Source organism: Amphiprion ocellaris, chromosome 20, assembly GCF_022539595.1.
Source record: "Amphiprion ocellaris isolate individual 3 ecotype Okinawa chromosome 20, ASM2253959v1, whole genome shotgun sequence".
In the NCBI taxonomy this organism is placed as follows: Eukaryota; Metazoa; Chordata; class Actinopteri; family Pomacentridae; genus Amphiprion; species Amphiprion ocellaris.
The window spans coordinates 26,710,823-26,726,529 of NC_072785.1; the positions used below are offsets into that span (position 1 = coordinate 26,710,823).

General features: G+C 34.7%; 1 protein-coding gene across 2 annotated transcripts; it reads left to right on the plus strand.

The window, feature by feature from the left end:
- The first annotated feature begins 676 nt into the window (after nucleotides 1–676).
- Nucleotides 677–7,956, plus strand: marc1 (mitochondrial amidoxime reducing component 1). 2 transcript variants are annotated; one of them, XM_023285701.3, is made up of 7 exons: nucleotides 677–978; nucleotides 2,526–2,696; nucleotides 4,568–4,730; nucleotides 4,822–4,965; nucleotides 5,487–5,548; nucleotides 5,689–5,760; nucleotides 7,492–7,956. In XM_023285701.3, exons 1-7 carry the CDS (start codon nucleotides 719–721, stop codon nucleotides 7,616–7,618), a joined length of 999 nt encoding a protein of 332 aa, XP_023141469.2. In that variant the 5' UTR covers nucleotides 677–718; the 3' UTR covers nucleotides 7,619–7,956. The 2 variants fall into 2 exon arrangements, with proteins under 2 accessions (XP_023141469.2, XP_023141470.2); XM_023285702.3 differs by having other exon boundaries at nucleotides 4,825–4,965.
- The last annotated feature ends 7,751 nt before the right edge of the window (nucleotides 7,957–15,707 follow it).

A 15,707-nucleotide genomic window follows, 5' to 3' on the forward strand; every position in this document is an offset into this window, starting at 1 on the left:
AAGTCAACATTTGTTCAAATCGACAGAATTCAATGCAAATAATGAACCACGGGCACCGCAAAGTTTTACAACATCTAAGAAAGCAAAATTATTTTCCTCGTGACGCAGATGCTTAAAGTTTGATGAGTTGACAGCTATTTTCTGACCAAGAGTAAGAACCCTAGAATTATAGTGAATTTTATTGGACCAAAGGGTTTCTTCTGGGCCAAAAATGACACAAACAAGTGATAAAAAGGTGGTTAGATGTTGTGTTAGAGATTTAATGATGAATTTTCGTTTATCGTTCGGTATTGGAGAAATAATTACGATTCATCATTAACATCTTTAATGCAGAGTTTGATCACAATTTGTCACGTGTTTATCTCATTTCCTGCCAGAAGAAACCTTCAGATCAAATTGAAAAAACGCAACGGAAAAGCGTCCTTAATTGACCTTTATTTACATGCAATTTGTTGTTAAGCCTGGTGATGGCGCCATTTTTTTTCTTTAATCATCATTAACTTTTAAAATTTTCACTGAGGACAAATTGGGGGAAAAGTTATAAGAAAAAGAAAATACAGGAAAGATGTGTTTAGTGACTGAGTTTAGGTAACATGATGTTGTTTCGGGTGTTTTCTCTGCGGGGGTTCTGTTGACCGAGTGTCCCTGAACGTCTCACACTGACGCTGCTGTCTCTTTAATAAAAGTTCAACGTCCGAACAAACAGTTTGTCTCCAGCATGGACCTGAAGGGCCTGAAGGACCTGCTAGCTGAGGCTCTAACGGACCACAACAAGGCCGCGGTGCTGCTCGGAGGAGCCGCTGTCACCCTGCTGGCTCTCGGTCTGGGCTTCAGGTTCCTCCGCAGACCGGAGAAGTTGCTCCGTGTCGGCGTCGTGTCGCAGCTGCTGCTCCACCCTCTGAAGTCCGGGAGAGCCGTTCATGTGGCTCTGGCAGAATGCCTCAAGTTCGGCCTGAAGTTCGGAGAGCTGCAGGATCGGTGAGTTCTGCACACCTGTTTGGTTTGGTGCAACCTGTTGGTGTTTGCAGACGCATTCAGACACAAAAACATGGAGGTAAACTGCAGAAAACACGCCTCAGCGACCCTCTGTGAAGTACTTTTACACGTAGATCAATAAATGTGTTCAGTAAAGTCATTTATTTGCCAGCTGTGCATCAAAACACGCGAATCTCCTCCACACCTGTGCAGGTGTTTGCAGCTGTTCTGGTTGTTGGAGGTAAAATAAACCAAAGTCTGCAGGTATAAAACTTTTGATCTGCAGCTAATTAAACTGCTTCCACCTTAATTGGCTGCATTAAAAATACACCAGAGTTCAAGAAAATTCTTAGTTTTAATTAAATTGTTGCACAAAGAAATGCATTTTTCATGCAACACTCAAATCTTTTTGCACCTCTGCAGCTCCATAATGACTTTCCCAAATGTTGTTCTTGTTGTTTAGTCCACTTCCTGTCACAGGGGAGAGAAAAAAACCTAGAAAATATTCACATTTAAGAAGCTGGAACCTGAGAATTTTGTGCTTTTATTTCTAAAAATTACTCCACCTCTTGTTTGTCTGAAATTTCTTCTATCGTTATCATAAAGTGTATTTACTCAAATATCATTAAATGCTTGTTGTTGTGGCTGTTAAACCTGAGAAGAGGTGTAAAATAAATCAAAGTATCTGCAGGTATAAGACCTTTGGCCTACAGTTAATTAAACTGCTTCCACTTTAACTGGCTGCACTAAAAAGTACAACGGAGTTCAAGAAAGTTGTTAGTTTTAATTAAATTGTTGCACAACGAAATACATTTTTCATGCAACAATCTTCTCTACATCTTTTGGTACCTTTGCAGCTTATATTATATATTTACTCATATATTTTGTTGTGGCTGTTAGACCTGAGAAGAGGTCTAAAAAATGCTGTTTTTCCTCTTTGTTGCACAAATAAAAGCAATATATTATAACTGCAGTTGCTTAGAGTATCACTCAGTGGCTGTTTAATTAAAATTTTAAACCTTTTAGGCTTTTCAGAGGAACTTATTTCACTCATCTGTCCAAACACTGAGCACAAACATGGAGAATTAAAACACAGAAAAAGTACACACATCAGACTCAGAACTCAGTACGTACACAACATACAAGGAATTTGGTTTTCACCTTGTCACTCTAGAAATAAGGAAAAGAGAATAATAAAATAACTATAGGAAAAAAATACATACGGATATTGACACATCCAGGAGAGAATAGCGCAGAACGACCACAGCTAAAGTGAGAGTCTGTATCTATACCGTCTGGAATGGTAACGCTGCCGTACAGGGAAAGAAAACTCATTTTGGACAGAATTCCTGGATCACTTTCCAACCGGTGGGTAAAAATAACTTGTGATGTAAATCTCGGATTGTCTACATGACACGGCGGTTTCCATGGCAACCTGTGATGTCACCAGTCCTGTGTGGGTTTTTAAAAAAATTTTCTGATGCAGACGTTTTGATTAATAAACAGTGCAGATGTTGTGACTCCACCTGTGTTGTTGTTGTTGTTTGCAGACACTGGCTGGTGGTGACGGAGGACGGTCACATGGTTACGGGTCGACAGGAGCCTCGGCTGGTTCTGGTGTCTCTGAGCTGCCAGGAAGGAAAAGTTTGTCTGAACGGACCGAACATGGAGGAGCTGCGGTTCCCCTTAGAGCAGCCGGAGAACCGGATCATCGACTGCAGGTTTCACAAAACCACAGTTTCCTCTAGAAGAAGCGCTGAATCATATTTCACTCTGCTTTCTTCTTAGTCTTCTTAGTCCACATTAGTGTTATCTTCACTGAAAAAACTGCTTTACTTTAGAAAAATAAGGACATTTCTAAGTAACCCCAAACGTTTGAACGGTATTGTATGAATATAATCGTCTCCTGAAGCTTATTAATTAGTCGTCTTTAAATATATTGAAGATTGAACTTGTATTTGAACCTTGAGGCAGCTTATAACTAAAAATCTATAAAATCTCTCATGATAGAAGCTGTATTGTGTTTGAAAGGTGGCTGAACCAGTTAAACAATGATCAAATTAGTTGATTTTAATGAAATTTCAGCTCCAATATTTGCTAATTTTGTCAACTAAAGACTTTGTCTATCATATTATTTGGTCAGTATGATGCAAAACACTAGAAATCTACAAAATCTCTCATGATAGAAGCTGTTTTGTGATGAAAATATTTAACCAATGATTAAAATAGTTGATACTAATGATTTTTTTAAAACTTATTAGTCATCTTTAAATATGTTGAAGGTTGAAGCTTGTATTTGAATCTTGAGGCAGCTTGAGTTCACGTCCGCTGATGTTGAGGACAAAGAGAATAAACTGGCCAATCATTAACTGGAGCACAGTTAACCAGTGACAGATTAAAAGCAGTGTGATCGTGGTTTTGAATCGACCTTGAAGTAAAGTTGTGATCAGGTTTAATGTTTCAGCACAAAAAGCGAATTGTTTTCCAGCTCCAGTGTTTGGATGAATGTTGACTTTCTGATCGGTTTTACAGAGAAGTTTATGTTCATCTTGCTCTTCAGTACCTGATAAATAAAGAGAAAAGTCATCTCTTACTGCTACAAATGGTTAGGAAACTTCTTCATGCAGTGTTGAGGTAATAACTGTCATCAGTAATAAATCATAGACCTGAGAGGTAAACAGTTCAGCTGCAGCCAAAGAGCGTTTCAAGATACGATCTGATCCAGAAGCTGATTCTTGTGCCAGATATTACTCAGAATAAAGTAAATAACATAACCTGAGAATAAATGTGGTGCCTTAAAAGTAGAAAAGCAATAAGATCTGATTATGATACATTGGTGAAATAAAATAAACAGGCTAAGATTTAAAATAAGGCTGGCAGTGATACTGAGGTAATAATTAATGTCACACTTACTGCTGATACTGAATCTGAGAATAGGGAAATTGCCAAAAAAAAAAGGGAAATTGCCAATGATATATTATTCAGATTTAAGTGTGTGATGTTTTAGTTCCTGCAGAAAGTAGAAGAGTTTTACAGTTTGATGGTAGTAAAGACCTTCTGTGCTGCTCATCATCTGTTTTTCTGTTAAAAATATGTCTAAAAATGTCCAAAAATAATAGAAAATACTGGTTTAAAGTATCTTTTTTTCACCCCAGTAGACCAATATCCAGTATTTGGGATGTACATTTGCAGTAAAAATGAAAATCTTGGTGTCAGAATTTGAAATATCATGAAGTCCAACACAAAACTTAGTTGAAATGCATTTGTTTAATAATTTGTTTTGCACGTTTCATTCAGAAGAGAACTTTTCAGTATTCATTCATTCATTGTTGATTGGCTGTTGATTCTTTGTGTGTAACCAATCAGACGGCACATTTTCACATTAATTTATTTAGTCAGAAATCAGTTAAAAAAAACAAAACAGCTGAATATCGAACAGAATAAAAAGCCAGACTGATAATCACAGTTTAAAATTCTTCTTTGTCTGATCACTTTTTTAAATGACCTGATGCTGTTATTTTCTCTTCTGCGTCATTTAATTCAGTTGCTGCTCTCCTGTCTGACTTGTATAAACGTTCTTTTCATGCTGCAGAGTGTTTAGTACTGACATTCAGGGTCGTGATTGCGGCGACGGAGCGTCTCGGTGGCTCACTGCTTATCTCGGGGCAGAAAAAACCATTCGCTTGGTTCACTTCGAAGCTCAGATGAAGCCGAGGAGGCCGTCGGAAAAGGAGCCGCTGTTCCCAAAGTTTGAAGTAGGGCCGCCGTCTTTGCTGCTTTTTACTCCCGGATTCTAACCTGTGACTTGATGCAGCTCTCAAAGTGACGTTTCACTTGTTCGTCCAGCAGGTGGCGTACCCAGATTACGGCCCCGTCATGCTGCTGTCGGAGGCTTCGGTCAAAGATCTGAGCAGCAAGTTGGACCGACCCGTCACTGCTGAGAGGTTTCGCCCGAACATCGTGGTCAGCGACTGTGAAGCTTTCCAAGAGGTTTGTTGTTCAGATTTTTGCAGATTTATGCTAAAACACACAAACAAGAAACACATTTAACACATAATATCTGCTAATTTTGCCATTTTAAGACATTTATATGTCCTGTTATTTGGTAAATGTGACGCAAAACACAAAAATTCAGCAAAGTCTCTTATATGAGAAGGTGTTTGTTGTTTGAAAAAGGACCAAGCCAGAAAATTGATGGCCAAAATAACTAATAATAAGGAATTTTTCGGCTTTTTCAGGAGATTCTCACCTGATTCCTGCCAGATTGGCTCCACAAACAAAGAAAAGCAGCTCAGATAATCACGTAGAGCCACAAAAATATTATTAAAGTGACAGATTTTGTGTCTCTACTCTACAGGCCACGAGGTTTTGTTGTATTTCTGCCTCCCGCTTGAAGAAAAACCATCATTTGGTCCCTTTTACTTCTGACTAATCGCTCGCCCTTTTCGGTGTGAACTGCGAGGACTAAATTTATCTCCAACTCCAAAAAACCAACTGCTTTGCTTTTTCAGGATTCATGGGAGGAGATCCAGATTGGCAGCGTGCGGCTGCAGCGTGTAATGTCATGTGGAAGGTAACGAAGCTTCACTCTCTTTTAGTTCATTTATGAACAGCAGAGGATCCTCGGAGGTCTGGAGTTTGATTCCCAGGAGGCAAAAATAAATGTTCAGATGTTGGAATTTGACTGGATGGATGCAAATGTCCTGTTTCCAGGTGCATTTTCACCACAGTCGACCCTGAAACTGGTATAATCAACAGAAAAGAGCCTCTGGAGACGCTGAAAAGGTAAAAAATTAACTAAACGCAAGCGAATATCATCATATCGTACTTCACACTTGCATTTGTGATAAACTATTTATTTATTTAAAAAATGAATACATTTTTAAACGAAAGTTGATATTTTAACACAATAAATGTCAATTTTTTTAGTCATAGTATCATCATGTCCCGCTCCAGACTTGCATTTATTCTAAATAAAATATATATATATATATATATATTTTTTTTATTAATTAATTTTTTAAAGAAAGTTGATGTTTTAATGCAATAAATGTCAATTTTTTAGTCGTAGTATCATCATGTCCCGCTCTAGACTTTTTTTAAAAAATGTATTTATTTGTTTATTTATTTGTTGAAAACTTACTTATTTATTATTTAATGTGTTATTTAAGGAAGGTTGATGTTTTAGAACAAGTGATGACCAACACAATAAATGTCAATTATTTTTTTTAGTCATAAATGTCTATTTTTTAGTCATCATGTCATGTCCCACTTCAGACTTGCATTTTATGATAAATCAATTAAAAAAAAAAAAAAATAAACATTTTATTATTTAAAACACAATTTTTTTATTGAAGGAAAGTTGATATTTTAACATGAGTGATGACCAACACAATAAATGTCTTTTTTTGTCATAATATCATCATGTCCCACTTCAGACTTGCATTTTCTTATAAATACTCATTTTATTTATTCAATTATTTATTAAAAAGATTAATTAATCATTGAAGAAAGGTTGTTGTTTTAACACAAGTGATAACCAACACAATAAATGTCCTTTTTTTTTAAGTCATGATGTCATCATGTGCTTCAGTGTTGCATTTTATTATAAATAAATGTCTTTTATTATATATTTATTTAAAAAAATGAATAAATGATTTAAGGAAGGTTGACATTTCACTGCAAGTGATAACCAACACAAGAAATGTAAATTTTTGAGTAACAGTATCATCATGTCCCACTTCAGACAAATGTATTTTTTTATTTATTTATTCTTTTGTTTAGTTAAAAAAATAAATTAATTATTGAGGAGAAGTTGTTATTTTAACACAAGTGATAACCAACACAAGTAGTGTCATTTTTTTAGTCATAGTATCATCATGTCCCACTTCAGTGTTGCATTTTATTATAAATATTTTAATAATAAATGTATTTATTATAAATACATGTATTTTTAGTCATTAAATAAATGTTTATTTTTTAAATTGATTAAATATTTATTTCTAAATTTAAATAGTAAATTCTGCATCGCGGATATTAATCTGATTAATTAATAGTTTCACTGGGTTTTGCGGTTAGTCAGGGTTATATTTGTCAGATTGAACTTATCTTTAAATAAAATAAGAAATTCTTCTGCCAGATAAAGCTCAGGAGAAAAAAAAACTGACATAACATAAGAAATGCAGAGAATAAAAGTAGAGAGCAATAAGATAGAAGTACAATACACCACTAGAATGAAGTAAGTGAGCTAAAATAAGACTAGAATGAAACAAAAAGTAATAAGTGCTGACAATTATACCGAGGTAATAAATAAAATCACACATGAATATGAAATAATAAAATATTGCTGCTGAAAAATTAAACTGAAGTGAAATATCACATATTGCAGATGATACTGAAACTGATGTTGCACAAACTATGAAGAAGTAAAATTACAAATAAGATTAGATACAAATAAGATCTTTTTTCAGACACCTAAACGTCTTTAAACTCACCCTGATCCTGTTTCTTCCACAGCTATCGTCAGTGCGATCCGTCAGAGAAACACATCTACAAATCGGCTCCTCTGTTCGGGCAGCTGCTCACCGTGAAGAAGACGGGGATCCTTCAGGTCGGCGACGTGGTTTACAAGATCAGCCGCTGAAGAAACGTGACGTTAAAACATTCAGGAGGCAGGAGAAATGTTTTAAATCAGCACTAACTAATGAAAAAAACACTCAAATACATGTAGTCTGCACAGATAGTAAATAATAGAGCACTAACGTTGTATAAAACACTAAAACACTGTAGATGAAATGAAGAAACAAATCCACTGACATGATTTTTCACAGCATTTTACGTATATGTATATCAGAATAATCACGTAGTTTTAAAAAAAAAAAAAAAAAAATGATTGTGTTAATTGTAATTCCACTGGGCTTCACCTACGTCCAGCTGTTGTGTAAAACTAATGAAATCTGAATTAAACACACATAAAACATCTGCACATTGTGAATATTTGTTATTTAAACCTCAAACTAATATTACATTTTAACGTAATACTTGGTGAAATAAACAAAAGAGATACTTACGGCTGGGTTTTTATCACCTCTAGCCATAAAAAAAAATAGAACATTTAGTATTTAATCTGTTTATTAATAATTCTGGATTTTTTTCACCAGTGCTGGAAGGTAAGTACATTTACTGAAATAGACATTCTCCTTTATAGTGCTTTCAGAATGTTCATGAAATGTGTTTCAAATCTTGTTTTTCCTTTTAAAAGCTAATTGAAATCTAAGAATTTTAAAAAGTTAAGTCACAGAATTACAAAATGTCAATCCAAAAGACAAGTTAGTTAAATCTAAATTCCTCTAAAAATGATATTTTGAATATTAGTTGTGTTTCTATATACTACAAATGCTTAAAATCAATATTCTCTGCTGTAAACAGGCAGGTGTCGCCTGTTTTGCATCATCTCTGGGGGTTAATATTTCTCCTCTGTTGTCATGTTTTCCACACCGTTATTTAGTTGGTAAAATTTTCCCAGCATACGATGGAAATTTCTCTGTTAACCTGTTCATCCTGTTGTTGTTTCAGATCAGTAAATGAGTAAAACACAATGTCTACTAACATCCCCTGACAGATTTTCTTCTCTTTAACCCCAAATTTCTTCACGTGTCATGAATCTAAACAGTTTAAACGTCAGAGGTCCCACACAGATTCCACTCCTTAATGTTTCTTACCCACTTTTAGTTGCATAAATCGTCCAGTAGGGAGCGATGTTGGCTTTACTGAAACGGAACAAGAACCTGCAGAATAAATGAAGATGGGTTTAGATTAATGTTTCAAACAGTCTCAGTTGGGTTGTTTTTTAATTTTATTTTAGATGGAAGCCCATTTTGTGCCGACTTGATGACAAAAAAAATCTGTCTGTTGAAATAATGACTTAGTATCCTAGAATAATGAGTCAGAATTAGTCACTCATTTCAGTATCATGTTGTTACCATTGACCTTTATTGCAAGAAATTAAACCAAAACGCCCCAAAACACTGAAATCCAAGTATATTTTAAAGGTATGGAAGCCCATTTCTGCCAGTGTGATGACAAAAAGGATTCTGTAAGTCAAAATAATGACACAGTGACTTAAGATTTCAAAATATCGACTTAGTGTCTCTAAAATAATGACTTAATATCTCAACATAATGATTTAATATATTAAAATGAAGACTTAATATCTCAAAATAATCACTTAATATCTTAAAACACTTGCTCCATATCTCAAAATCATAACTTTACATCTTAAAATATTGACAGACTATCTTAAAATAATAACTTATTATCTTAAAAAAATACTCAGTATCTCAAAATAATGACTTTGTATTCTTAAAAAGGACTTATCTCAAAATAATGACTTAGTATCTCAAAATAATGACTTTATATCTTAAAATAAGGGTTTAGCATCTCATAATGACTTTGCATCTCATAACAATCACTTAGTATCTCAAAAAATGACTGAATATTTTTAAATAATGAGTTTATATCTTAAAGTATTGACCAAATTTCTTAAAATAATGACATAACATCTTAAAATAATGACCTAGCATCTAATAATAATGACTTAGTATCTCAAAATATGACTTTATATTTTAAAATGATGACTTAATTTCTTAATTAATTAATATCTTACAATAATGACTTTATATCTTAAAATATTGGCTTTTTATCTTAGTGTCTCAAAATAATGACTTTATATCTTTATATAATGACTTAATATCTTAAAATAGCGGCTTAATATCTAATTAATAAAACCCTGATTTAGTATTTCAAAATAATAAATTAGTATCTTAAAAAAAACCTTAGTTTTTCAAAAATAATGACTTAATTTCTTGAAATAATGTTGGTTATTGCTTCCTGCTTGGTTCCTAGATTTCCAGTGCTATAAAAGCAAATAAAAATTCAAGTAAAACAGAAAACATTCAGTTATAAGAATTGATTTAAAGGAGTCGGCCTGATTTCCTCAGGCAGATTTTTCCAAGAACCTCAAGGCTTCGACTGAAACACTTTACTCCTAAAAAAGCCCCCTGCATGAGGATCTAAAGGTGCCTGGCAGTGTATATGTAATAAGATGTCAGAGCTGGGAGAAAGGCCATGACGGAGCAGTAAAATTAGTTCTAAAGCTTACTGGGAGCCAGTGTAAAGAGGATAAAATGGGAGTGGTGTGATCACATCTCTTGGTCCCAGTTTAAAAGCTGGCAGCTGAGTTGTGAACAGTCTGGAGTCAATCAGTAGAGTTTAGGTTCATTCAGGTCAGAAGATTGTTGCAGTAATTCAGACGTAATGAGACCAAAAGTGTGTAAAATAATCCATCTACTGCCAGCACGGCCAGCATTAAGTGTTCATTAAAGATGTTTCAAAAGGCCGTAAATAAAGTAGTCGAGTGTTATGATTGGACATTCAGGCGGCAAAAGAATTCCAACATTTTTTTTTTATTGTTTACTTTTCTGCTCCTCAGCTATAGGATTATTTTTCCAGCTGATTAAAACAAGTAATTACATTTCTCAAAGGCAGTATGTTAAGGACACAGTCAGCTGGATAGCATGCAGACTGTTAAGTGAAATCCAGATGATGTGATAGTCTGAGTATATATTAAAATTTTGAGTTATGGAAGCCAGTTTCTGCCAGTGTGAAGACAGAAAAGATCCTGGAGCTGGAATAATTATTTAGCATCTCAACATAACGACTAAATATCTAAAAGTAAATACTTAATATCTTAAAATAATGACTTAGTGTTTCAAAATACCAACTTAATATCTTAAAATAATCACTCAGTAACTTAAATAATGACTTATTATGTAAGTATAATGACATAGTATCTAAGAATAATGACACTAGTATGACTAAGTATCTTAAAATATTTACTTCTTAGTATCGTAAATATAGTCTTTATATTTCAAAATAATGACTTGGTATCTTAAAATGACTTAGTACCTTAAAATAATGACATAATATTGTAAAATAATGACTTAGTACCTCACTATCTCAAACTAACAAGAAATCTTCTCAAAATTAGTCACTTATTTCAGTATCATCTTGTTACCAGTGAACTATATTAAAAGGAAGTCAGCCCAAATGCTCCAAAATCTATAGGTATCTAAAAGCAATCATTTAGTATCTGAAATAATGACTTGGTATCTGAAAATTAGGACTCAATATCTTAATTAAAGACTTAATAATTAAAAATAATCACTTAGTATCTTAAATGATGATTTAGTATTTTAAAAATAATGACTTAATACTGTAAAATTATGACTTAGTATCTCAAAATAGTGGGTGCAGTATCTTGAAATAATGGTGTATCTTAAAAGTAGTGATGTAGTATCTAAAAATAGTGTTCAAATGTCTAGAAATAATGTTATATCTGAAAACAATGATGTAGTATCTCAAAATAATGATGTAGTGTCTCAAAAATAATGACGTAGCATCTTGAAATAATGATGTAGTATCTCAAAATAGTGACATAGTATCTCAGAATAGAGATGTAGTGTCAAATATGACACATCTCAAAAGAGTGACATAACATCTCAAAATAAGAATGCAGTATCTTGAAATAATGGCGTATCTCAAAATAGTGGCGTAGTATCTCAAAGTAGCGATGTAGTATCTCAAAATAATGACTCAGTATCTTGAAATAATGATGTAGTATCTCACAATAGTGACATAGCATCTTAAAATAATGACATAGTATCTAATGACAGTTTCTAAAAATCGCGACATGGTATCTCAAAGTAATGGTGAATTGAAATAATGGTGAATCTCAAAACAGTGATGTATTATCTCAAAATAATGATTTAGTATCTTGAAATAATGTATCTCAAAATAAAGACATAGTATTTCAAAATAGTGACATAGTATCTCAAAATAGCGGCATAATATTTCAAAAATGATGACATCTCAAAACAATAAGAAACTTTCTCAAAATTAGTCACTTTTTTCAATATCATCTTGTTACTAGTGATCTTTATTGAAAGGAATTCAACCCAAATACTCCAAAACACTGAAAGCTAAGTAAATAATGACTTAGATTGTGACTTAGTATCACAAATATATTTTAAAATATTGGGAAACCTTCTCAAAATCAGTCTCTTATTTCAGCATCAGCTTGTTACAGGTGAACTGTTGAACTGTATTGCAACAAAAATGCTCCAAGACACTGAAATCTGCAAAAATCCCCTTTAAAAGCCTGGATAATTGTCCTGTCATCTCATGTGTCAGCAAAGTGCTCCAGTAGTCTCATCGTCCGAACGCTTCAGAGTCGCCACAGATAACAAATGGTTGTTGCACAACAGGAAAAGAGCCACTTCCAAACGTTTAATTGGCCTCTTTACTGTCAGCACTTTGGAGGAAATACCTGTTTGTGTGTTTGCAACAAGGCAAACATCCAGAAAAGGGATTCGTGAAGCACCACCCTGTTGTTTAAACTGGTGATATTTAAGCTCAAATGTGTAGCTGTGTAAGTCTGTAATTTGTCCGGGATGTGTGGTTTAAAGAGCTTTAACATACACTGAACATAAAGAGAACACACACCAGCCTTAAATACAAATCTATCAAGACCCAACATCACTTAAATGACTCTTTTTTCCAAAGTAAATTTTTCTCCTGAGTCTGCAGAAGCGATCTGGGGTTGTAGGATGGATGAAATAAGTAACTAACCATATGATCCCTAAATTTACAATAACACACACACAAGTTTAAAGCAGTTATTTTAAAATGTCAATGTAAACGCCTACTTTTGAAGGCAGCACTGAGGAGATCTGAGTTCTAAACAATTAAAAAAGCTGGAAAACAACATAGTAAGTAAATAAGGCGCTGCTGAGGAAATCAGAACTGGAGCAAGGAGGTAACAATATCACAGAGAGAACACTGTCATTTCAGAAAAAACTCTGGAATGTGCTGATTAAAAGAAGGAAAAGAAATCTATAACTGAGGGATGAGACGATTGCGTTTACAGAAGGACTTACTGAGCTGCAGGATGAAAACAGCGACAAAAATCAGAGAACAACCGATTCGGTGTGGAGATGCTGCAGATGAACTCTACGACCTTGAAGACAAAAGAACTTTAAAACCAGTTTCAATGACCTCAAAAGACTCTGCAAAAGGATCAGAGATTTGATGTGATTGGGGGGTTAAGAACTAATTAAAACCTTAGTAAATCTCGTGTATCTGGTGCTCCTCTGTGCAGCGCAGATCACTGAATTCATGTCAATAATTTGAAAAGCAAAGATGCCACCAAGCAGTGATTTACCTTTTTCAGCCTGATGTCTGTTTCTCTGACGGTGCAGCAGATGATCTTCTCCTGAGCCAAGTTCTACTTTATGACACATCCAGATGTAACACATATCAGCCGCTGTCATCGTTTATCTTGGCGCTCGCATGTAACAGCTGGTTTATCATGACCTTTGGCCAGGAAACATAAAGAAGATGTTCATATGTGATCCATTGCTACGTTCAGGGTGCAGTTCTTAAGCCTACTGAAGCCTACAAGACCACAGATTTACTTGCCTGGAGCCTTGAGAAATATGATTTGAGTTTCTTCCCAAAAAGAATGTGTGGTTGATGGTGATTATTTATATTTTTTGTGTTTCCAGCAGGTTATTTATGCTTCCTTCCAGAACACTGATTGTGTCTTTAGCCATGTCAGTTAACAGTCCATCACTTTGATCTACAGTTTTTCAGATATTTCTGATCCTTATAAAGCGTAAATCAGTTGAACTCATGACTTTTTCTTTGTCTGACTTTGGTTTAAGATCAGATACCTGCAAAACTATCGGTACTTGGAGCTAAATAGCAAATGTTAGCATTCTAACACCGTTAAAACAACACGATACCTGTAAAACTGAAGCCTGCAAGACCACAAAATGACTTCACTGAAGCTCTATAAAATGTGATTTGAGTTCTTTCCTGATAAGAAGGTGAAGTAGATGATGAATATTTAGTTTTTTCGTATTTCCAGCAAATATCTTTAGCCTTAATTCAATAATTTTATGTTTCTTTAACCATGTCGGCTTACTGTCCATCAATTTGATCCATGGTTTGTCAGATATTTGTGAGTTTGAGTGAATTTTTCCTTGTCTGGCTTTGGTTCAAGACCAGATACCTGCAAAACTTTTGACCTTTTGAATCGTCCTCAGTTGTACGTAGTGCACCAATGGTAGCATGCTAAGATTGTAAAATAAGAGCATACCTGCAAAACTGAAGCCTGCAGGGCCACAAAATAACTTAATTGAAGCTACACAAAAAAGATTTTTAATTAGTTCCTGAAATGAAGGTACAGTCAATGATGACTATTTAGTTATTTTAGTTTTTTCCAGCAGGCTTTTGACTTAATTCATTAATTTTATGCCTCCTTCCCAAACAGGGTTAGGGTTAGTGTTTTTAACCATATAATTTAACTGTCCATCATTTTGATCCATGGTTTGTCAACTATTTATGATCCTTATAAGAATGAGTCCTAATAATTTGATGGTATTATTAGATTTTCCCAAAACATGGCAGCAAATATCCTGCAGATATTTTAATATATTACCACAGATTATCCAAAATTCCACTTGCTGTAGAATAAACAAAGTTAATTTTGTCATATTAATGTTCTGCTTGGTAAACGGTTCTGTCTCCACTAATAGAGTCTTCATTTGGAGCTGCCTTAATATTTGCTGCATGTTTTAATTAATTGCCGTTTCATCTTTGTGGCCGTCCATGTTGTTTGTCAAATTTGTATTTTCGCTGTCAAAAACTCTGCCTTTGCCAGTCCAGTATTTTTTAATTGTGATTTCTTTTGTCTTGTGCATACTAGCAATCTTCCTCTCCTTCCTCTATGGTTTTTTGGTGTGTCTCCCTTCACCACTGAGACTCTGTTTGCCTCCAGTCAGCTGTTATTGTGTAGAAGGGTTAGTTTTCAGTTGACTTGCCTACTTCAGTCCATCTGAAGTGACCTGAGAAACACCTCGACATGTGAGGTTAAGTCTGCTTTAGGGTAAAAGATGAGAGGACTGGGCCTGGTGTTGGTGATGCAGTGCCCACCGATCATCCACAACCTTAAAACCACCTGCATAATACTGTGTAGCTCCACCAAACAGCTCTGACCTGATTGGTTCTTGGACATCTGAACTTTGTGGATGTTCTGTGGTGTCTGGCAGAAGGATGCTGGCGGCAGATCCTTTGGGTTCTGTGGGTTGAGGAGGTGGCGCTCTATGGATTTAGATTGTTCCAGCACATCCCACCGATGCTTTACTGGATTGGGATTTGGGGAATTTGGTGGCGGGGTCAATGTTTGAGCTCTTTGTTGTGTTCCTCGAGCAGGTTTTCCAGCTTAACAAAGTTCAAGTGGAATCCAATGAATGTCAGGACCCGTTTTCCAAGCAGAACTTGGCATTATATTGAGTTGATCAATGCTTTTTGCTTCACTTTTGTAATATTGTGGCAGATCAGTGCATACGCAGTGCCATAAAAAAGTGTTTGCCCCTTCTCAAATTATTATTTTTTTGCTTATTTCCCCCCACTTTAATGTTTAAGATCATCAAACAAATGTAAATATCAGACAAAGATAACCCAAGTAAACACAAAATTTTGTTTTTAAATTATGATTTTATTTATTAAGGAAAAAAAATCTTCAAAGCTACATGGCCCTGTGTGAAAAAGTAATTATCCCCCTTGTTAAATCACGAATTAACTGTGGGGCAAATTCTTTTTCACGACAC